The sequence below is a fragment of the Falco naumanni genome, chromosome 2, assembly GCF_017639655.2.
Source record: "Falco naumanni isolate bFalNau1 chromosome 2, bFalNau1.pat, whole genome shotgun sequence".
Taxonomy (NCBI): domain Eukaryota; kingdom Metazoa; phylum Chordata; class Aves; order Falconiformes; family Falconidae; genus Falco; species Falco naumanni.
In genome coordinates, this window is record NC_054055.1 from 13085381 (window position 1) to 13110753 (window position 25373).

General features: G+C 36.5%; 1 protein-coding gene across 6 annotated transcripts in view; it reads right to left on the reverse strand.

The window, feature by feature from the left end:
* Positions 1 to 25373, reverse strand: part of NBEA (neurobeachin) — a 506742-nt gene that overhangs the window by 279578 nt on the left and 201791 nt on the right. For 5 of the 6 annotated variants that reach the window (XM_040584007.1, XM_040584003.1, XM_040584008.1 and 2 more), the window contains 3 exons: positions 16131 to 16569; positions 4297 to 4451; positions 53 to 179 (listed from right to left, as the gene is read on the reverse strand). In XM_040584007.1, coding sequence (XP_040439941.1) covers positions 53 to 179; positions 4297 to 4451; positions 16131 to 16569 — 721 coding nt within the window. The remainder of the gene's footprint in view (positions 1 to 52; positions 180 to 4296; positions 4452 to 16130; positions 16570 to 25373) is intronic. The other variant, XM_040584004.1, reaches the window with a different exon arrangement.

Consider the following 25373-nt stretch of genomic DNA (forward strand, 5'->3'; position numbering starts at 1 on the left):
AAGTTGTGGGAGAGGAAATTATAGTTAATGTTAAAAGATAAAACTTGTGTACCTCATGTTTTCAGCTGAATCCTCTGGCATTGGAGCAACAGTTTGTACAGCTGGGAGATTTTTGCTGGTAGCACCATTCACAAAGCTGGATGACGAAGAGGAAGAAGAAGATCCTGAGTCTACTGCACCTGTCCCCCAAAAAATACAGGTCTTAATTCAGTCTGAAGAAACATAATTTTTAGAGATTTTTAATATATTCCTTGTCTTACTCATCTACTTTTAAGTAAGGAAATAATGTTGTTTATTCTAAAACAATTCAAACAATTCGATATGATCATCATATAAATTAATACCTCATTCTGCTACTATAAAAATAATAAGCTTAAAAAGCTATTGGAAAATCAGGCAAAATAAATCCTTACCTCATTTTCATTATTCCCAAACTATATTCCAAAGATGAAAACATTTTTACATCATCCTGTAAAGCAAGATCTTTCTAAAATAAAGGTATATTTATGATGAGCTTGAGTGGAGAATAGAAGTTTAACTTTTTTTATAATATATATATACACACACACTTCTTGACTGCTGTAGTTGCAACTACAGGCTGAAAATAAAATACAAATTTAAGAATTACAGAGAAAATAGAAAATGCATATTCCTTCAGGAAGTAATATGGAAAACTAGTGTCTAATTATAGTTTTTCTGTTTCCTTCCTCGAGTCAAGGAGAATCTTAAGGTATTAGAAGTCGGAAGGGCAGTGGGGTATCATTTCAATGGGTTGTGAACAGCTGCCCAGAAAAAAAGATGCAGACAGAGCATACATTTATACTTTAAGTGATCGGGGTCAGAGCTAAGGGCTAAACTTAGACGCTAAATGCCAATCTATCATGCTTGCTGAAATGGGACTCTGAGTTCAGCCTCTCTGAAGCAAACCAGCAAAGGCTCAGAGTGGCCATGAACAGTCGTGAGAGCACTGTGATAAATGCTGTCCCTGTTCTGCTGCGCTGTCCTTGTGCAACGCGTCACTGCAAGAGAAGTAGCAACGAACACTCTTGTAGTCGGAGCTCAAAGCCTGAGGGACTGCAATGCTACCAGACACAAGGGCGACAGCCAACAAGATCTATCTAAGTTAGCAACGAGGGGTGGAGAACCCCAGTTTAGAGATCAGCAGCATTATCCTGCCAATTTTGTAAAATAACTAGTTGCTCCCTGTTGCTGGTCAGTTTTAGCAGCTGATACATCACTGTCCTTAGAATTACATAGGTATATGTTATTTTTCAGTTTCCTGCAAAGCTCTACAAAGCATTTACAGTTCCTTAACTGCTTAAGCAGCCAGCTGACAGTGAAGCGGAGGTCAAATGTTGGTAATCATGAAAAATTCTCTGGCAGCAGGGATGATTTATTGTGGTTTTTTTTTTTTTTTTTTTTTTAATTTGCCTTTAAATATTTTTTACTGATAAAAGAATTAAGGTAAAGATCAGAGCTTTCACTGGCTCACTTAAGAAAATTTATATTCAAAACTCTCAAAATGCAGCAGGATCTGCTGGGCTTGCTGACACCAGAGTAGCTGGTGAGGTTCAGGATTTAGACTAGGAACTGATTTAGTCTGTTTTAATAATGTCAGTGGGAGGTGGCGGTGGCTGACACTCTGGGTTCTGACTTGCACTAAATGCAAATTGTAAATGTATCCAAACACACTGAGAAGGAAACACAAAAATATAGGCTCTCTCCCAACTGAGGAATCACAGCGATTTATCTGAGAATAGGGTAGCTTAAAAAAGATTAAGGACTCACACATATGTGTATGTGTGTGTGTATTTATATTATTTATAGATATGTATTATTTACAAATTTATATTCATATATGCACTGGTAACACATTTTTTTGTTGTTGCTTCCCTCTTTCTTCCAAACCCAAACTTTCTTCGTTTAAGGTTGTTGTCTAAAAATGCAGTTGCTAGGTTGTTTAACCAGCTAGGCTCCCAGAAGAGAAGGTCAAACAGACCTAGAACTACTGGATTAACATAGAAGTGAGAATCAGGATCAAAATTGAGGAAATCCAGTCTAAACCCCTATAAAACAAGTTTCTTACATAAAGGGATGAAGGAAGAAAACCTATCTCCTAAAAGATATATTCAAAACACTAAAAGGACTTCAGTAACATACATCTCATTACATCGTGACAGTGACATTGACTACGACAGCAATGGCAGATGGAATGTAAACACTGACTGTAAGCCATGAATAACTGAAAAAAACACCTTTCACAAAAGTCCAGCATAGAATATACCTCAAAGACACAACTGTATTTCTACAGTATCTGTGATATACTGTAAAAACAACTGTAAATAGGTTTGGGGGGACATCTAGTGTTTCTAAAAATTGTATACTGTTTCTTTTTTACCATAGTACAAAAACCCCCCAAACTAAACCAGGTGCTGTTCAATGAAATTCTATACACTACTTTAAAATCATTAATAACATAAGATAATTTCACAGACTTCAGGTATGTAAACCAGAAAGTACCTGGATACTTCAATGTATATATCTCAAAAACTGACATGCATAATCACTGTTTTAACTACCATAGGCACAGTTTAATTAAAACCAGCAAAAAGAGTATTTTAATATAATAGATATTTATATATTTTCAATGTGAGACTACTTTTTTTTACTTTCAATAATGTTTAGCATTCTTAGAATGTCGGTATAAAATTCAAATCTTAAAAAAAGTTTGGAGGGGAAGGTCTTTTGAAGCTGTTTTTTAAGAGAATTCATCAATAAAGCTCATTCAGATGAATTAATGCATAAAAGACTTTACTAAAGCAGTCGAGTACACATATAATACTAATTAATCTGTTACTTGCTGAAATTCTATTGAATCAATACTTTTCCTTTAATCAAGCTAATCCATAGACTAGGAGACAAAACCAGTTGCATTAAAAAAAAAAAAAAAAAAAAGCAGCTATAAGATCTACCAGAAAAAAGCAGCCTTTAATCCACAGTGAATGTACCATGGCATCTGCAATACTGTCCTCTACTAAGGGAGGTATCGGGGAAATGACTGATTTTTAAATGCACTTACTTACAAAGAAGAGCTACTACATTCCAGCCAAAACAGTTCAGATCTTTAATCACTGAGAAGACTGAAAAGCTTACATTATTCAGTATCAATTGGAAAACAAGGTTTCCAATGTAGGATATTTTTTGCATGACATAAGAGTACCTAAAAGGAAATCCGTTCAAGATTAACAGAAGTGGCTACACAAATGGAACTGTTCATAGCAGTGATAACATTATTCAGAGCATTCATTCCTCCCATCTGCCTCAGGATAATTAGATTTTAAGATTTTTTTTTTATCCTTAGAAAAATCAAAGTTCTATTACCAGGTATTAAAGGTAATCTGCAAAAGGAAAGAAAAAAATAATGAGTGTGCCTTCATATTATTCCATGAAGCAGAAGGATGCCAAAAGCTTCCCCCTCCATTTTCTGCAACCCCAGGGAGATTTTCACTTTCTCAACCCTTGACTGAAATTGTGATAGCCTTGAAGAGAGCTTTTCTCTCAAGTGCTTTTGTGTAGTTTAGAAAGAAAACAGACCATAGCCAGACATTTCAAAGGAATTTAAGTAAACGTCAGTTGCTCTCAGTAAGGATTCATTTCTCAACAGAGATCACACTCTCCATGGTCAACAGGCTCCTTGATGATAGACAATTCCATTATTACTATTATAAATAATTAAAAAAAGAAGGTCTTGTCCTCCTTCTATAGGTCACAATGATCAACTACTGTTAAGACATAACTACAATTAAATTAGGTAGGTTCTTACTGAAAAACCATCCAAAAATCATAGCATAATTTTCCTTGACAAACAGTAATTGCCCAAAATATTAACCCTCCACAATCTACAGTATATTTATTAAGTAGCTAGTTGTCTTCACTTCCTTTGACACATAATAAGGGATTAATTGGTATATATCACATAAACATCCTCTACTGCAGAGCACTGGAGAATTTAGCTCATTTCAATTCTAAACTACGCTTATAAAACAGTGTTAAGGCTATTCACTTTTTTAAGTCTGTGCAAGTCCAATGTGCACTCTCAACACTCTCAAAGATTACAAACATACGCCAAGAGAAAACACTGGCTCTAATAAAGGCCAAAATTTAATATTTCCAGGTTTTTAATTCAGAAGCACAAAAACAGTAACAAAAAAGATGATTAAAAAACAAAACACCACTAAAAATAACAAAAAACAAACAAGAAAAAATGAGGGTCACAAAAATATTTAAGGACAATACCTGTTGTATTAATCATACTTTTTGGTGTAGCTCCTGTTGCAGCAAATATATTAGGTGTACTACCCGGTGGCAGTCCACTCCCAGGTGTAGCAGCTCCCACTGTGGTAACAGCCAAACTACCTGGAGGGGGTTTCTTTACTGGTACAACCACACTCCTGTGGAAAAAGAAACTGCAGATTACTAGAACTGCACAATGGAGTCAGCAAGTTTTTTTTTTTTTGTGATCGGATTATGCTGTGTTAATACGCTGTGCTGAAGAATACATAGTAATGTCAATTTTCTTAACCTTTCTGAAATAGGGTAAGACTACTTTAATGGACCCTAACACCATACTCCTGTCCTTTGTCTGCAGCTTCAAGTGATTCCAAGAAACTTAATCTGTCTGTCAGTGCGCACAAAATGAAAAGACCCGGCCACTTCATTGATATGCTGTGAACACTGCTATCACCTGTGTTCTAGATTTGCAAAGAAAATGTTAAGTGTTGGAAACATTGCCAGCATCCTAGCAGTGTACATGCATGCAGTCTTAATGAGTATGTTAATTTGTTGATCTCACTGAAATTATCTAAGCTGACAATTTTTTTGCCAGCCATCTGAACATTTGAGTACAGTAGCTGATTCTTCAGCACCGTGCACATACTGGTCTTGCAAATATAGTTCACTAACAAACATAATTTTGCACTCAGCCTTCTGGAAAACTTTCACACTCATTTCAACCAACAGCTCATGATGTAAATTGAACACCTAAAATGGAACACAGTAAATATGTGCTTTCACAATATTGATATAATATTGATTTAAAAATAAAGCTTAAAAAGCAGTCTTGAGAATTTGAAGCTTTTAAGAAGAGAACAGGGCTTTTATAGAAGTCTGACATATCAGATATAAATAGACAACACTGCATTCAAACACATTCTCACCTAATCTTAAACCACTCTCTTTTCCCCCCAAATCTCAAAACTAAAAGACTTGCTCTATGTGTTATAACAGAAGAAGAAGGAAACTTTTAAGAAGACATTTAATTCATTTTTTTTTCAGCACTGGACAGCTGTCATAGTGCAGACAACGATATTTACATTTTTCCTTTTAATATTTCCATTTATCTATCAAAAACTGCTCCTAAATAGTCTATTTCAGTAGAAAACCCGAGTGAAAAACAAACCTGAAACAAATTATATTTGTAAACGTTACAAAAGATATTTTCATCATCATACACGTTTGCTAGTTAAGCAGATACGCTTTTCTTTAAAATTAATCATTTTGATCAAATAATACACCAAGAAAATGCAACTTTTTAGGGCAATAAGGCCACATTTTGCTCTAGAAGTTCCTTTGGTTATTGTTTTATTACCCTTCTGTTTAAACAGGATGGTACATACAGATTGAAAGGTGCAGAACTACTTTTTACAGTAAAGTAGTTTGTTCATATATGTCTAAATCTTCAGTGTCCCCTGGATTTTAAGGACTGGTGATGTAAATTGTATTGTTGATGCTATTGTGAGAAATATAGACAAGATTTTTTTTTAATCTCCTCTTATATGATGATAGTGTACAAAATGATCCGTAAACAATTTTTTCTTACTCCTTTTTAGAGGGGTAACAGTGCCAGTTGATGTATCTGCATTTTGAACAATGTTACCACTACCCTGAAGCACATACTATTAGAAAGGTAATTCTAAGTATATTGATGATTTTCTGTCTCCTTCCATTGACATTAGGAGAAAATGAGTTTGCACAATGCAATAGCTATTGATTAAGATAAGTGACCCTAAAATAATTGCTTTTGTCTGTAGTTAATAATCCCATATAATAATTTCTAATATGAAGTGTTTACATAGCAGCAGCTACAGGTGATTAAAGCCAGGTCTACACAGGTTAGATTACCCTGCTCCATAACACCATGAAATTTCCTAAAATTGGCTCCTATCCACATACAAAGATCTCTATCTCAATTAATACTTCATATACTTGAGTTCTCGTTTTTCAGGAATACTGAATACATATTCAAAAGCAGAGTCCCTGTAGTGCCAAAGAAACAGAAGGAGAAATTAGGACTTGTATCTTAGAGTGGGAGCATCTCCTGAATGTTTTAATTTCATAAGGAAACTACTATCATTACCTACAACACTGTAGAGATCTGCAATAGGAAGGTTAAGACTGTGAATGGGAATATTTGGCTGCTGAGGCACAAGAAGAAAAGACATAGTAGGAAAAAACATTTTCAACTGCCTAAGCTAATGGCACATAGATTATCAGGTCATCAAGACCACAGGCATGAGTGTATCTTTGCAAGATAATCAGACTTTGGAAGCAAACCCAATGAACAGTGATGACTCAGAGAGGTGGGGAAGTAGGGACAGACTATTGACAGCTCCATAAGGGTAAAAAAAGGCATAACTAAACCCTGAAAATAGTTGCCAACCTATAAGGAACCCAGGATATGTGAGGAAGACTTGACAGCTGGCATCCCATGCTCTCCATGTCATTACAGCAAATCCTGGACCTAGCATCTGGACACAAGGATGGGGGGAGTCTGCTGGACAGCCTCCTTAGACACACACCCATTATAATGTTTGCAAACATGAGACAGACCACGAGTCAGTGAGATCTGTTTTGTTTTGGGTAAAATAATTTTTCCCTCCTATAAGGTCTGGTATTGATATTTGCTAAATTGCTGACACAATTGCTGCAGAAGTATTTTCTATTTTCCTGCTACTTTTCTGAAGAAGATGTAGCTAAATTCAAAGTCTTCCTCCTTTTCTTCAGACAGCTCAGTGGTCTTTCAGAGTATCCAAAAGATCACTTAACTATCCATAGCAAAGACCACATCTGTCAACTTTACTTCTTAGACATAATAGAATCATGGAATAGTTTGGTTGGAAGGGATCTTTAAAGGTCATCTAGTCCAACCACCAAATGTACTGGCTTCCTGTAAAGGCAAAACTTCATTTTTTAGGAGTGTAGTCAAAGACTGAAAATCAGCTCCCATAGTAAGAAAGGACAACCCTAACCAGACCCCTCAAATACTAATGCTCTACATATGGTTGACATTCTTGTGTAGATCTGAATCAGGACATTACAGCAGGTCACGTGTTATTAAAATACAAATTATCAAGAAACAAGAGAAATCTCTCTACCATAAGAATAGGCAAAATCAGTGAGATGTTATCATCCCAGACTGAAAGAAAATGGGGCTTTCTGACATGTCACACATAGTGACCTTGTCAAAATGTCTCATTCCTGCTGATAGAACAAAATACAGTGAGTGAATACAGAATAACATGCAGAAGAAGGAGATTGAAAAACTATACAAACACCACAACAGAGTGGTCAAAAACGTGCAAGGCAATCAAAGGAACAGCAGAACAAGAAAGGTGAAAGAGGATGACTTGGTGCTTTCAAGTAAAAAGCCCCTTCTTTTAATCAATCAAACTACTGCAATAGCACATATGGTGAAAATGGGCAAATCAGATTTATGAAAGAAGTGTAGCTATTTACCTGCATATAATATGAATGGAGGAAAGAATTTAATGTGATAGGTGCCTTACATGTATCTGTAAGGCATTCAGGTATTTCCTTCATGGAGGAACAGAAATCTACAGACTAGAAGAAAAGGTTATATACACTTCTATCGTTTCATATTAGGCCTAGTTTTCTATAGTGTATTTCAGACTTCCTAAACATCCCAAACTGGTCCACATTTTTCTGGTTCGTGTTATCATGGTCTCAAATGACCCCCAATGATTTAGTCAGGAAAAGCTTAATAGTAATTGGCTGTAGCAACTGATTTTATTTCTCTGTTCATTGGGTGGTTTACAAATCTAAGAAGAACTGTGACTACTAATCATTATTCTGTTACTCTACGGGTGTCCTTTTCAAATTGTAAACCTAAGCCTTAAGTCATTGTAATTCATATCATGCTTCAGATGAGTGTTGTTGGTTCAACCTGCATACCACTTGCGTATTGCTGGTTCATTAAATAACCTCAGCAAATGACTACAGGATTCTTCTGGGGTTTAGAAATTTGCATGAAATAACTAGGTAGAAAATAACACCATCAACGTGTTGAACTGCATAAAGAGAAAAAGGAAATAAAAGACCCCCACCCCTTCTCAAATTAACGTTCCTTAAAAATTTAGGTACCCAGTGCTGGTGACATACAAATCAGGTTTTGCAGCATTGTATTGTCTCACTCTTTCTCTGTGATCCACATTTTGTATATCTTCATTTTAAAATTTAAAGGCCTTGCAACCTAATCACTCTGGTCAATCAAGAGGTCAGAGATAAGCCTTCAATACTGAATGTCTTGTGTCACCTATCTAAGCGGCAGCAATTAAATCAGAATCACTTTATGCTGTTCTGAGATATGTGAAACCTCTTAAGGCTGAATTAATATTCTTGCTCCTCCTTTTCTCCCCCACAGCAGCAGAAAGCATAAGGATTTTCAAGAAGTGCTCTTCAAAAAGCAGTACAGATATCAGACAAATTTTTCACAGAAGTACTCTGTCAAAAAACAACTTCTCCCAGATATTTCACAAGAAATCACAGTAGGAAACTAGGGACAATTTGCTATATTACATGCTACCTTGTTCCTACAGTTAGATTAAATTAATCTCTGGAAAGAAAGCTTAGTATTTTTTTAGTATTTCTGCCGTGAGTTATACATTTTCTCCATGCCTATATACATGACCAGTCCTTTATGAAACATGTATATTGCCCATAAAAATTATCCACTATTCTTTCTGATTTCAGCCCCAGATTGTGATTTGAGTCTATAATAAGTGATCATTAGCATGTACTAACAACACAATTTGAATTCTACTTTAGACAACATTCTATTAGACATTAAGGTAAGATTAACCTGAAATCAAGGAAGGAAGATGTAACTCAGAGTCAAAAGCCATGGAAAAAATGGATTAAAAAATTGTGAAGTATACTGAAGAGATAGGAAAGGCTCACAGAAGTATATAATCTTTGAGACTTGTGCAAGTGGAAACTTAGTGCTGAATATCCAGTTAGTTGTTATGGATTCTTTCAATCATTTGATAGCATACATTCATCAAAACTTCCTAAGCTTAAAGTACATAAAATGATCCTAATCTACTAAACACAAATTGCTTGTTTCTAAATATAAGAAGGTGAATCATCTCAGGTGTGGTTTTAGGCAAGGACATGAAGATCATTGATCTTCTCTCTCAGATCAAGCTAGAGAGTATTTACCCCAAGTGAAATTCCCAGTCACTAGTACCTCCTTTGCATTCAGGATAAATTAGCTGAAGCACCTAAAATGATCTAAAATATTGACAACAAAAAAGGAAAAACTGTAAGAGATTAAAAAGCCAGCTATCAAGAAAGATGAATGGTCTTGGATGAACAGAGAAATTGGAAGTACTAGGAATTTAATAAATTTGAAGAATGTGAATAGAATATAAGTGAAAACATCACGTATTAAATGCCAGAAACATCATCAAATAAAGACAAAAAAATAAAGATGCAACCAGCATGAGGTATAGACTGGGATGGGCAAGGAACCTAACCCTGTATCTATGATGCAAAAAAATCCAAAAAGGCAAGAGCTAAAAAACAGCAGTTCTGTCAAAGTCAGCACAGCTTTAACGGTGGTTTTACAGAGCCTGTTTGAGTAAAAAATCAAGACAAAAATCTAGTGCAATTTTCATCTATATACCCAGTGAATAATATTAAAGGGCAGAGAGATGCTGGTTTCTCCTGGTAAAACAGACATAAAACTTCAGTTAAGATACATCTACAGTTCCATGCATATGAATACAAAAAGATGCACATCATACAGGTTATAAGAAGAGTTTTGAAAGTGCTACCTGCATATAGATTGCTAAATGACAGACAAGGGGAACACAGTTACAGCTTGATGAAAAAAATTGAGGGTTAATATACCAAATTTTGGTCATCTTGAACCTATTTGTAAATTTAGGATGAATTTGTTCTAAACAAACAGGTGAGGTGGAGGTGCGCTTCCACCTTGTCACCCATTTTATTTAGTAAATGAGTGGCCAAGACAGTCTCTAGGAATACAGACAATGCAACTTCAGCTCCCTTCTCCATTTAACAGGATTTGAAATCATACCTCCCATTCTCTGGAGTGTATTTTAACTGCTATTTTAGAAAACATATTTTAGAGAGAGGAGCTCTCAAGTCTTTCCTTTGGACCACAGTCTCCACTGCACAAAGATATGGAAATTACTGAGAGTGAACTGAAACCCCTGATGGGTCACTTAATTTCCAAACTGACCAGTTTTTTCATTCACATGTTCACAAACTACTGTGATACCCAAAGCAATGGGGAAGGCAATGACTAAGTACAGACAGCACCTGTAACTATCCCTTCTGATTAATGGGAAATATGCTCTGTTTTCTCCCATTATTTTTCATTATGAACTTCAAAAAGTAATATTTTCTGTTGAGAGAAAACTAAAACTTATTTATTCATATCTCCTTTTTATTAAGTTTTCAGGAAAATCAGCTCTATTTTTCAGAATTATCTTTTGGAGAATCTAATAACTCTAACAGGAATATAACCTCTCATTTATCTGTTTTATTTAAATGACTGTGTAGATCAATATGTATCAATGATCTCCCAAAAGTGGGTAATAATACAACAGATAAATATTGAACTTCTCTATTTGAACCTTCAGTGTTTCTTCTCTCACAGTTCTTGTCTTTTCCCCATTCTGCTAGTATAGAAAAAGAAAAAAGAAAAAAGTTTATTCTAGTAAAACACATAGATCATCTGAATAGTCCTTCTAAATATAGCCCACATACATAAACGTATTAAACATACTTTTTGAAGACCATCTCTCTCTGTACAAACTGGCAGGGCATGTATCAGCCTTGACTGGATTTCACAAGATGCCCACCTTTTCTAGCATCTAAATACTATTAAAACTGCCCCCAAGGACCTTCTACGGGGGACAAACACCCCAGCCTTCCACCCCCCAAAAAAACCCCAACCAAGACTATAATACTTCAAAAGTGTATCCTCCAAAATATTTCAAAATATGCTTGTGAAGCCTTCACTGAGCAAGTAACTATGCAAACCCATAGTATTCCAATTCATGAAGTGCTAATGGATTAAAAGGAGTAAGGTAATTTAACATCAGCAAACCCCCCTGATCGCCTCACTTCCAGGACTTCCAGATTTTTTTCTTAGGCAAGCATGCTTTCTATTGAAATAATTCTGCTAAGTACAAAAAGTATATGTAAATTACCTCATTTTGAAAAACTAATAAATGAGACACAAATCCATAAGCACTCTCAGTTTCACTAATAACACCCCTCTAAAATCTCTCTACTGGAAATAAGTAGTATGGAACACACGTAAGCTTCAGAAAGCATTACCGGGTAGAATCACAAACAAATTCACAAATGTTAATGGTCTAATTTGCATCTAGTGGGACAAATGCAAAAAAACCCCAACAAAACCACCAGAAACAAGAAATCTCCAAACCCTAAAAATCAATAATGGGGACTGATTTTTGTCAGACAAAAGATGAGAAGGCAAAAAGGAATTATTGGTGAGTTATGCTCCATTAGTTGCAAATCTAGGTGAAATAACCCTTTGTGTTTGCTTCTAAAAATGTCATCCCAGATGCCATTTTCAAGGAATTCAGTCTGACGTTAAAAGACATGTCATAACTTTGAGGATCCAGGCTCCAGTGTCCCAGAAATCTGTTTATATAGCTCATAATGTAATTACAGCTACCTTAAGACAGATGAGGCAGAAGGCAGCAATATATTGAAAACTAATTGAAAAATGCAGTTGTCCAGAAGCACTTGTGGGGAAGAGGTCTCTGAAAAGCTGCTCAAAGCTTCAGAGTTTGAAGTGAAATTTTTGATGTTGTCACTCTCAATCTATTGAAGAGCTGACAGACAATCAAACCCGTCTGGCTGGCTGGCAGCTCATTTTGCTGGCAGGTGGCAAACAATTAGACACACCAATTTGTGCCTCCTGATGACATTAAAGCATGAAACTAAGTTGTATGCAGGGCCTAGTGATTTGTGTGAAAGCATTTCAAAAATAATACTCTTTGCCGTGGCAACTCATTTCAGACTGCCACCTCCCATTACGGCTTTGAGTGGTGAAGACGACAGACTTGAGTTCCGTGTGGTGCAAGGCCGCTTCTGTTCAATCCGTCATCAGCGCCCCCCGAGACCTCAATCCCCTCCTTTCATCAATATCACCTCATCATTTACATTCGATAGTACTTGAACTGCTGCATACATTAACTACACACAAGTCCTATTTGATAAAACATGTTGGACACATTTTCTGCTTTTATATTTCATTTATGAGTGCACAAATTCTATTGGAAGAACACACTGTGGCCTATTACACAATGACTCCTACGAACATATTAGCAATGTACGATTAGAAGATAACGCAGAGCAAAATACATCATATTAAATTATAAAATAGAATTTTGAACTTCAGATCTGGTTTCAGGACTTTGTTTTATATAGGGTTTACCTGCATGTAAGATTGTGATTATAGTTACAGAAATATCTTAAAACAACAAAGATACAGTTATTTTTTTACTAATTACTTATTATCTTAACTCTTCTTTTACAAGGCACTCAGCCATCCAAATGCAAAAATAAAATAAAAGTCTAGCCTCACAAGGAGTAAGAATATTTTTTGATTAATGTTAACATTTATCTGACCTCGATTTACTTATAAATATGGAATGACTGTGCACATTTTATAAAAACTGAAAGAAACAAAACCTGACGAAACAATACACTCCATTACTCATGACACTCCCTAAAGAGAATAAACATGACCAATAGCCACATTGCTCAGTGAAGTACCAGAACTGCATAAACTGTAGCAACAGAAGACCCTACAGTAATATGGTTCAGAAGCACAGTGTCAGCTTTTAAAAAATATGCAGTGTATATTACTTGTTATTTTATATCAGTAAGTACAATTATATTTACAATGAGCAAGTATAGAAGAACAATCACACTGTAATTCTTTTTTCATTTTTCAATGATAATTGGGATACTATGGGCCATACAAAATGCTCATAAACCACCACAAGCTAAAGTTCATGTTGTTTTCTCAATTAATATTTTAATTAATTCTAATATTATTTCAACATAGTATTAAATTCCCATCTCGTTCCCGCCTCCCCTTTGTTTCAGCACCCCAGGAAAAGTTATAGGGTCAGGATCTCAATCTGCTCCTCCTTCATAAATTGAAAAAGAAAAGCAACACCACAACCACCCATCTTTTACCTCCACAGCGGTCAAGCAAGTACTTTGAAAATATGAGCAAACTGCACAGAGAGGTAATTTCATGAAGAGTGCTCATCATTCAGTAATGTAGCCATGAGTTACAACAAGCCAGTTGAGGTCCTGTGGGCCAAGTATTTTCATCAAGATGCCCACAATAACATCCATTTAGTTGGAGGAAATAATTTAACATTTCCTAATCTGCCGAGACCTGCCTGAACCTGTCAATTTTCCCTTCACATTTGAGGGTTACATTGAAAAACATTATTTACCTCACGCAGTAAAATCAGACAGCAGGATCATCTATTTAATAGAAACAAAATACTCCAACAAAATTGTTGTAAATGGGTCTTCTTTTGCCTAAACTTCAACCATTACCACTTTTTTTTTTTTCTGAAGAAGTAAACAATGCCAAGAGCTGACATGGTACAACATATGCTACCAAGGTCCAAACACAGCTGTACACTTTGTACAGCAAATCCTGGAATTACAACTTGGACAGCAGGGTAACAGGACCAGGAAAAAACAAAACACTTAAACCCCTTAGCTCCTAAGCAAACTTATTAAGAATGAAATAGCTATGAAAATCCACGGGGTCTAGACATCTCTCAAATAGCACCTCTCAAATAATTAAATAATTTTGTGTTAGCATCTATTAATAATGATGTTCAAAATGTAAAAGCAGTCACACTGTTGCAGGAAGAATATAATGGAGGTGCTCCCACTAAATACATGTTATGGCCAACCTACTGCCGATCTTCAGAGTTTTTCATGTTTTCTTCTAAATTTAGAAATGCAGAATAGAACTCAGCTCTTCAACCAAATTGATGTTAGGTTCCCTCTAATGATAACAAAGATATCTCATGAAGTGATAGGCTCCATTTTAATTTAGGTGTCTAGCATTTTGTGAATTAACAGCAAGCCTCTGAATGAAATATTTTTCTTAATTGAGCCAGGTAGAAATTTAGCTGGATACGTTCAACTAAAGTAAAGCAATCTTTTGGTGGTTGCAGTTAGGTATTATTAATTCTTATTAGTTATTTATTATGTAGCACAAATTTTTGTACTCCTTATTGTACAAGAATACATTCTAGAATACAATGGTTCCTCACGGAGGATAAGGAAAAATTCCTAACTGTATAGGAAAAAAAAAAATTTTTCAATTCACATTGAAATCACTCTAAAATCAAAACATGCAGATTGATGAAAAAAAACCAAAACCCTTAATGAAACTGTTCCTAAATGAGCTTTCTCTGGCATGGCCTTAAGATCTGTAATATTATTTGAAAGGGATATATTAATTGCTTCTAAAGCACATTTCACTTTTCCTATCTTGATCAGATTTTCTTTGTTACAATAGATACTACCTGATTGTTTATTGAATTATTTTGGAAAAGCAGCCTCAGTACTAAGGTATATATACAGACAAAAAGGCACCAGATTTTTTATGGAATTCATAATGAAAAATTGCTTCTTCACTTTTATTCCAAAATTCTCATGTATCTTCTTGCATTTTACATTACACTGAAAGATGCATATTGTTTTAAAGACTTTTTTAATGAAGACATTTCTGTAATTTTTTCAGGTGTGCTGTAAAAGTCTGTGATTTTTCTTATAGATCGCAACATAGTTGTTTTCTTGCTTTATTTTTCATTTCCTCATACCTGTATGATGAACTTATACACTTCTACAACTTTGCTTAAAATTTTGAGACATATTTTACGATTTCTTTGAGTTAAGTCTTGATTCCATTTTTCACTTTTAAGAAACATTCTTAGGAAGAAACTGCAGGGGTCTTTGTCATACTGGAAAATGTAACCAGATCAACACTTATAAAAGTTAACTATTTGCACAGGTTAAGATTGAACCCACGATGGATCAGGTTACCCTTCTTCTGGAAGGATGTGAACTGCACATCTTACCACAACTTCTATGTTCAGGATAACTGAGATGGACTGGACATTTAAAGAAAAGCAGATTCATTAGAAGGTGGGAAGATACCCCCTAAAAAGAGAAACAAAGGACTCTTCGCAGAAATGTTCAGCAGTTTATTTTTAAACACTAACTTTTGAGCACATTTGCTGTTTAAAGACCTAAAAAGAAACTGGCTTCCACCATGACCATGCAAACAATTTGCCATGGTTGAAGCATTTCAGTACCAGAAAACAGTGCAATGATGGATCCAATTAAGATTTAAGCCTTAGAAAGAATATTTGACAGACTTTCTGCACAGTCTGTTCTGTATCAGCAGATACTACCCCTCCTGCTCCTCACTAAAATGCTGTTTTAAAAGAAAAACGTTTTTATTGCAAAAATATTTCTTTACAACAGGCTTGCTTTCCAAGTACCTCGTGGAGTTTTATTTACTGCTGACAGAGAAAAACAACGTGAATTACTTCTGTCTGTACTATACGGTCTGTTTTGGTAACACAGAAACGGAGAAGTAACGCAGCTGTTTTTTAACATAGTCTAATACAAACCAACAGAGAATAACCATGTTTAAAAAAAATAAAGTCCTTCAAATTTCTGATTTACATAAATATAAAATGAAACCGGCCATATACCTGTCAAATGAGTGAAACTGCATGGGGAGAATAGCTTGTGCTTCTCTCTTCAGTGCAGGATCTGGGTAAGGGATCGGATCCGGACCACATTCTGCAATTTCAACAGGGGCTGCCACAAGACTTTTCAGTATTTCCTTGACATTGATGCCTTTACTTTGGCTGATACTGGATATTGATGATGCAGGTTTCAGGATTTCACTGGGGCTTTCTGTTAAGCTCTCCTGAGATTTCTTCACTTCAGAAGACAAAGTAGACAACAGCTCGCTCATAGCATCAGGGCCTGTGCTGGTCTCCAAGTCTGTCCCATTCAAAATGTTAGGCATCTGTTCATCTCCAATTCCAGAATCTGTATGAGGGATAGAGCTTTCCAGCTGAATATCTTCAACAGGTGTCGGTGTTTCTTTATCTTTGATATTTTCTGGAAATACAGTTGGTGTCTCTGCAGTGAAATAGAGATTATGAACAATATTTATAACTTTTATTTCTTTCCTAAAAATATGACCACAAGGTTTTACAAGACAGAAATGTGTTAGAAAGTCCACAATTCTTAACAGTTTAAAGCTCAAAAACTCATTCTACATACAAAACATTTTGCTTTCAACAGCTGTTTGGCATATATAAAAGCTTGGAAGAGGAAGCCCAAAGCTGCATTATGCAAGCTCAGTGACATTTAGAAATTACAGCCCACTACTCACACAGTAATCAAATAGCAAAATACTGCCAGCAAAAAATAACACTAAAAATTATAACCTATTGACTGCATATCTGTATGATCTGTGAGACTACTGGAAGAGAAAAATGCAATCATTTATACTTTAGGATTACTATAAAATTGAGTCTTTTTATTGCTGTCAGCAAATATTAAGCTTACATTCAAAGGAAAACTGCTAGACCTTTTGGTTGCTTTGTCTTTTGTTTTATACACATTTTTACACACCTATCATTACATTGCATACAAATTTATTTATACATGAATAAAAAAGGATGTTATTGTTGATTTTAGATTGCATTTAGATAACTCCCCTTTCCCCACAAAAGGTAAAATCCTGTAATTCTTTCAGGCAAATGTTAAGAACAAAATAAACACAGCTTTATAGAGACAGGAAAGTGGAATCTGTTGAGTTTGGAACACTTCCAGATTGATATGGACTCTATAACATGTTGTAATCGAGAAAAACACACCTTTATTAATTACTTCGGTGAAACAGACATAACAACTTCATTAAATTAAGAGTAATTTGCTATGCTTAAAGGAAAGTTTGCTAGAGTTATGAATAACTTCCATATTCATCTTTTTGGTTACATTTTTTTAGAGCAACAGACTGTGGCTACTTTTAATGACAAAAAGTTGCACTCAAACTGATTTTTTAATTTATTTTTAAACTACTTTATTTTCATTAGAGCACTTGTCTTGAATATAAAATTTAGCTGGCCTATGTATGAAATAGGAACTTTTTTTTTTTTTTAATGGTTCTGATATAGCAGTTTAGATATTATGGAAATTACATATGGATATTACAACATACTCAGATGAAGGTCTGCCCTTCTGACTATTCCAAGCAAAATGTGCTTCAGCAATGTAACTTTAATAACAATCACATAACTTATTATCGATTGTTTGATACAGTCACGTGTAAAATATCTACGTTTTTAACACTTAGAATCATAGAATCATTTAGTTTGAAAAAGACTCTGAGGTCATCAAGTCCAACCATTAACCCAGCACTGCCAAGCCCACCACTAAACCATGTCCCTAAGCGCCACATCTATGCATTTTTTAAACACCTCCAGGAATGATTCCACCACTTCCCTGGGCAGCCTGTTCCAGTGCTTGACCACCCTTTCAGTGAAGGCATTTTTCCTAACATCCAATCTAAAACTTGAGCCCGTTTCCTCTTGTCCTATCACTTGTTATTTGGGAGAAGAGACCGACCCCCACCTGCCTACACCCTCCTGTCAGGCAGCTGTAGAGAGCGATAAGGTCCCCCCTCAGCCTCCTTTTCTCCAGGCTCAACACCCCCAGTTCCCTCAGCTGCTCCTCATCAGACTTGTGCTCCAGACCCTTCACCAGCCCCGTTGCCCTTCCGTGGACATGGTCCAGCCCCTCGACGTCCCTTCTTGCAGTGAGGGGCCCAGAACTGAACCCAGGGTTCGAGGTGCGGCCTCACCAGTGCCCAGTACAGGGGCGGTCACTGCCCTGGCCCTGCTGGCCACACTGTTTCTGATACAAGCCAGGACGCTGCTGGCCCCTTGGCCACCTGGGCACACTGCTGGCTCATGTCCAGCTGGCTGTCAGCCAGCACCCCCAGGACCTTTTCCATCAGGCAGCTTTCCAGCCTCTTTGCCCCAAGCCTGCAGCCTTGCGTGGGGCTGTTGTCATCCAAATGCAGGACCCAGCACTTTTTCTAGAACCTCATACAGTTGGCCTTAGCCCATCAGTCCAGCCTCTCCAGATCTCTCTGTAGAGCCTCCTGCACTCAAGCAGATCAACAGTCCCCTGTAACTTGGTGTTTGCAAACTGACTGAGGATGCACTCGATCCTCTTGTCCAGATCATTGATAAAGAGATTAAACAGAATGGGCCCCAGTAGTGAGCCCTGGGGAACACCACTTGTGACTGGCCACCAGCTGGATGTAATTCCATTCACCACCACTCACTGGGCCTGGCCATCCAGCCAGGATTTTACCCAGTGAAGTGCATACCCATCCAAACCATAAGCAGCCAGTTTCTCCAGGAGAATGCTGTGGGAAATGGTGTCAAAGGCTTTACTAAGGTCCAGGTAGACAACATCCACAGCCTTTCCCCTCATCCACGGGACAGGGGTCACTTTGTCACAGAAGGAGATCAGGTTTGTTAAGCAGGACTTGCCTTTCATAAATCCATGCTGGCTGGGCCTGATGCCCCAGTTGTCCTGCACATGCCGTGTGATGGCACTGAGGATGACCTGCTCCATAACCTTCCCTAGCACCGGGACCAGGCTGACAGACCTGTAGTTCCCTGGATCCTCCTTTCGGGCCTTCTTGCAGATCAGTGTCACACTGGCTAACCTCCAGTCTTCTGGGACCTCTCCAGTTTGCCAGGAATGCTCATAAATTATGGAGAGTGGCTTGGTGAGCTCCTCCACCAGCTTCCTCACTGCCCTTGGGTAGATCCCATCTGGACCCATAGACTTGTGAATGTCTAACTGGAGCAGCAGGCCACCAACCATTTCCTCTGGACTGTGGGGACTTCATTCTGCTCCTCCTTATCCCTGTCTTCTAGCTCAAGGGGCTTGGTACCCAGAGGGAAGCTGGTTTTACTGTTAAAGACTGAGGCAATACAGCATTAAGTATTTATCATCAGTCTTTTCTCCATCCTTCCTGGCAATCTTCCCCGCTGCATCCAGTAAAGACTGAAGATTTTCCTTGGCCCTCCTTTTGTTACCGATGTATTTGTAAAAACATTTTTTGTTATCTTTTAGAGCAGTGGCCAGCCTGAGTTCTAGCTGGGCTTTCACTTCTCTAATCTTTGCCCTGCATAACCTTGTGACATCCTTATAGCCTTCCAGAGCTGCCTGCCCATTCTTTTACAGGTGGCAAACTCTCCTTTTTTTCCTTGTGTTGCAGCCAAACCTCTGTTCAGCCAAGCCATGCACATAAGTATGTGTGTATGCATGTGCATATAAAAAAATCCATATGAAATTATTTACATGTTTGAACTAATGGTAGTGTAAACCTCATCATGTGTACAGGGATTAACAAGCAGATACAGATAGAACAGAAGAGACTTTTAAAAATACAAAGCAGAATAACCCATTATAAAGAGTATTGCTTTCTTCTTTTAAGAGCCATAAACACTGAAGCCACTTCCTTCTTCCTTTTCTCCTAAGTGCCTTAAACACATCTTATCAAATAGATATGAGTCCTGCTTTGTGAAGCAGGAAGTCGAAACTGGATTTATGAGCTGCATAAAATACATTTAGCATCTGCTGGGCCAGGAAGTAAAAAAATCCATATCTACTTAATACTGCCTATATTTGGCACAGAAGGACATCTGATCCACAGAATAACCTTAATAAATTTTCTACCTGTCTTTTTAAACTTCACCCATATAAAGACAACACTTCTCAACTGAAGGAAGGAGTAGGACTGGACTGCCAGTCAAGTAGGTTGTTGCCCTTGTAATGTATGGTAAGTAAGATAGCGTAAGGCTCCTTTATTAGGTCAATGAAAAGAGGACACTGAAAAAAGAAGATGGTCCGCTACATGGTGAAGTTAGAGTACACCTAACTTCAATTTTCATTAAAGTGAATCATGCTGAACAGAAAACGAGACAAGAAAGTTGATAGAAATGTGGTTGTGGAAATTCACATACCCTAACTCAACCAGAAAAAAGATTTGAAGATATTAAAATCATGGGAATGAACTGAGTCCAAGCCAATTTTGAAAGATACAGTCTATGAAATTACTGGTCTAGTAGCAAATAGTTTTGCCAAACAGGTAAGTGGAGATAGCACCACAGGACTGGAGAAGACCACACATGGTTTCTTTTTTTAAGGGGTAAAAATGATCTGGACAACTGCAAATCTTCAACAGTAAGCAAGATTCCAGGATTTATTCTGGAGTGAAGAACAGTAATGCAACAGAAGGAGACATTACAAATTGCTTTGTTAAAAGAGCTTTTAAAATATTTATTGCTTAAAGAAAATAAGGGCCAATGTAGTAAATTCAGTAAAGCTGGGGCTGTCACAACAGATAGTAATTTAGTCAGGAGAACCTGGAAATTAATAGACTGTGGGAAAAGAAACTGGGTAAGAAGAAGCCATCAAATAGCTTCAAAAGAAAAAAAAAAACAAACCACCAGACTGAGAGCAACCACCATGGGAGTTATATTGTTTAAAAATTTAATAAAGATTTCAGGTGAAAAAGTAAAACCACTCTGGTGAAATTTGCTGATGACAGAGTTACAAGGTACAATTAATGGCCACAGAGGGATGATTATAAGAAGGAATTATGACAGAACTGCAAGTTACATTTAATAGTGAAAAGCTATACATCCAGTGACTAAGACAGAGATTCCCATTGTAACTGAAATTCACCAACTGGAAATGACTGAAGAGAAGGACCTGGATACACCAGTCACTGGGTAACTATTCAGTTACTAATACAACACTGCCATGGAAAAGGCAAATGTGATTCCAAACTTTTCTGAAGAAATAGTTCCTGCAACAGTTAAGTATTAATGGCATTAGAGAAGGCTTTGGTACGGTTTGTTATGGAATACTGTGTACACTGTTGTATTTGAGACAGATGGAAATGCCACTGCGGAGATCCACAGTGATCTACTGTTGCAGAAAAGAAGAGTTTGGCTAATATAGTCTGGCCAAACTAACACCGAGATGGTATACAACAACTGTCATACACGTATTTTCTGGACACAAACTCAAAAAAAAAAAGGATTTAAGCTAAATGGAAGAGTTGACATGAGAAATACTGAGTGCAAACTCAGCAGGAATAAATTCAGTTTGGGAAATAACAGCCATCAATACGGAATTAAGATTCTGGAATACCTGTCCACTCAGAGTAGCAAGTTCAAAAAACAGAACTAATTTCAAGATGCTACAAATAGGATTGTACTTAATTACTCAGCAGGTACCTTGTAATCCTTTGTTCCCAAATGAGAATAAAATGCCTAGAGGTTTTGAAGCTAAAAATGGAAGGAAAATTAAATTTGTGGATATGGGATTTAGATATGACATACTATACAATACATAACACTATTTAAAATTATTTAGGAAAAAAATATCAAGAGAAGTTAATCTAATACAGGCAAGTGTATGGACACTTGATTTCCACAGAAACCACACTTGTATCTTCACTTTTCTTACTGTCTCCAGTATTTAATATGAATATGCTGTACTAAGTCAATTAAGCTTAGTCTGATTTATCACTTCGAATGAAAGTCTTTAAAAACTGCCTGAATACAATGCATTAACTCTCATTTTTAAAAACATCAAGCAAGCTAATTGAATAAGGGTTTAAAAGGTCCAATTTACTTTTTGTAAATCAAAGGAAAATAAACTCAGACCAAACTGCTTAATAACTGCCTCTCAAATAAGAATACTAGCAAATTAGTATTTGTGAAATTCAGATAAATACATCTGAAAAGACATAATATAAGACCGTCTGGATGAGCATTATTAATAGTACTATTCTAGGTAAATTATAAACTCCTTAGCATGGGTCAAAAAACCCAACCAATTTTAGTGACAGCACTGCATGTCCACAAGTTTTATTCTATGTTCATTTATACCGTGTCATGGCACTTCTGTTGCCTTCGGAATTCAGGAATAAAGAATACTGCTTCGTAAAGTTATTTAGAAAAATCTTAAACTGATAACACGTACACTTTTATAAAGATCCTAAATACTCCAAGAAACTTAGCAAAATGATAAACATGAACAGAAGCAAAAATATAAGTGATTGCATCTGTCTATGTTATAACAATGTGACAGTAAGCCTGTAAATTTTAAGCAAACCTCATCAGTTTTCTGCAGCACAAGGCCATGTCAGTAGACAAAGCAGAAACATTACTAGATCTAGCGATCTTAACTCTGTCAGAAATAGGCAGTTGGAAGCCAGATGTCTCCTTCTTAGTGTTTTTCATTGTAACTAATGAGTTCATCTACTACATTATGGGAAAAATATGGGCTTAAGCTAACTAAATGACATATTGTATATCTGGTGACCTCATCCGTCACGCTCCTTCCTTAAAATATCTTGTTTGCTTGTGATTTATGAAGTGTATTGTAATTGTTTTAACCTACTGAGTTACCTAAATAGCTCTTGCACTGCTTCCATATGCCTAAAAAATACACTGCCCCCCATGTCTATTAACTTAATAATGAGACATTTCATATTTGCAGTAAATACATACAATTTTGCCATTATAAAAAATGACAACACAAAATACTCTGCTTTTAATCTTTATTTACCTCAAAAAAATGGAAAAATTATGTGTATATTCCTATGGTCTTTTTCACTTCACCAAACCTCCCTACTAGATAAAAATCATCTGAAAATTTTCAGAACTAAAAAAGTATGAAAATTACTATTTTTACCTGCTTACAATATGGGTGAAAATTTATTTGAATCCCCAATCACTGTCAAATTTCTGCTGCAAACAATATAGCCATATTTGGCAACAGAAGGTTTGGGGTAATCTTGATACAGGAGCTGCTGTCACCTTTCAGACTGCATGTGTAACTGGAAAATTTGTAAGTTGTTTTCTGTATAGCTGTCTTAAGGCATTGATAATAACCGTACTAGCTGCCTTTTATAAACCCATTTGTAGTATTCTACAAACCTTCAGGGACAGTACAGTACAAGCTGAAAATGCTTTCAATCCAACCAGGCAGTGATATTATACCTTCTGCCATATGCGGCAGAGTCAACTAAGCAATTCCTAAGCTGTAGCCTATGAAAAGGGAGTGAAAAAATTATTCCTAGGAATATTAATCTACTAGTTTTCATAAAAGAGAAGCAGTGCAATTAATCTGAGATGAGAAACTAAGTATGGGGACAGAATCAAGGAGTAATAAGGATCTGATTTAAAAGTACACTGAAAGCAGTAACCAAGAATGGAGTTGCAATGGAAATGTCCTCAAAGGCTGAGGCACAACATTGAGAAGAAACACCCTAAAATAAACATTAAGATGCCAAGCTGCTCTGTATCTACCCAAGACCTTTTCTCCTGTTGGCATTTCTGTTTCTGTGTGAAAGTTAAAAAGAGACCAGAGTAAAAATCCCTTGAATAGTGATCCTGGTCATAGCCCAACCACATAAGGTACTCATTTTGGCAGCATGGCCAGTAATACTCTTCATGTAATAAATACGCATTAATAGGCAATTTCAGCTGTGCCCCACTAAAGGAGGTATGGAAGACTCTAGGGTGGGTTGGCAATTGGAAAGGCACGAATCTTGAGACAGGAGGTTTAAGACAGAAGGCTGGGAATTTCCCCTTAACCAGAGTGGATTTGTGAGGAGAAAGGATGTAGCTCTGGTCCAGGAAAAATAGAGTGGCTCTGGAATGGGAGAGAAATGGAGGTATGAAAGACTTGGGGGTGGGGAAATCAAGCCTGGGAAGTGACCAAAGAGGAGAGAGTTATCATCAGCCCTTTTTCACAGCTGGACACCTGTAAGTGTATGTCTTCTCTTCCTGCCCACTGGAAATTGCTTCTATTTGCTCAAATACTCCAAGGTCTTCTGATTTGTTTCCTTCCCCGCAGTCACTCCTGTACTCAGGCAGGCACACAGGGCAGCTCATTCTACCTTGATTAAAGAAAGAGTATTAAAAGAGCCGCTTATGACAGACATAACTCTTGATCTGTTTAGGCAATGTCTTTAATCAATGTCTTAATTATTCCTTACTAATCAAACCTCTTTCACTCAGTGCTTGATAGATAAGACATCTGTACATCAGTCTGATTGATTACCTGGTTGCCAAACAAAATGTCAGCAGTCCTAATACAAAGCATTACTGAGGCATTAACTAAAAAAGACTTACAATAAAATAAATTTAAGAAAATGAAAAGTTGTATTAAAGAAATGTCAACTTTAGGGTATAAAACCAGCTGGTTACATTTAAAACAAAAACCAAATACAAATTAGGAAAAATACGGTAATATTTTCTCTAGGTGAATTTCCTATTTTTTTTTAGTATTTTCTCTCTTTTTTTTTATTTTTGTCCTGTGCAAACTCAAAAACACATAATGAAAAAATAGATTTGTTGGTAGTTATCTATAATAATATCTGTATTTCTGATCTGTGCTGAGAAGACTTATGTTTTTTTGTGATTAGACATTCCCTGCAAAAGAAATAAAACTCTGTCACCTAGGTTACAGCACCCAGCAACAAAAGTTAAGGGTGAAGCATAGAATGTGTTCCATGCATATGATGAAACTTACACTAAAAATGTTTTCTATTAAGCACTACTTTGAAAAATCAAAGACGTTTAAAACATCTGTAAATTGCACACACAGATGAAAGGAAGTAGTGATGTTACTTCAAAAAAATAATCCCTATTACCACTGCTGCATGTGTAAATAACTGATCAATACTATAATGAGATATATGTGCAAACCTTTCTTCTGATGCCTTAAGTAGTTGGTGAAGGGCAATGTTAGTTCAAGATGTATTTATTACTATCTCATGATCCTCAAATGCATGCCCTCTCAGAGGTAGTTGGAATAAGCAGCATGTATTT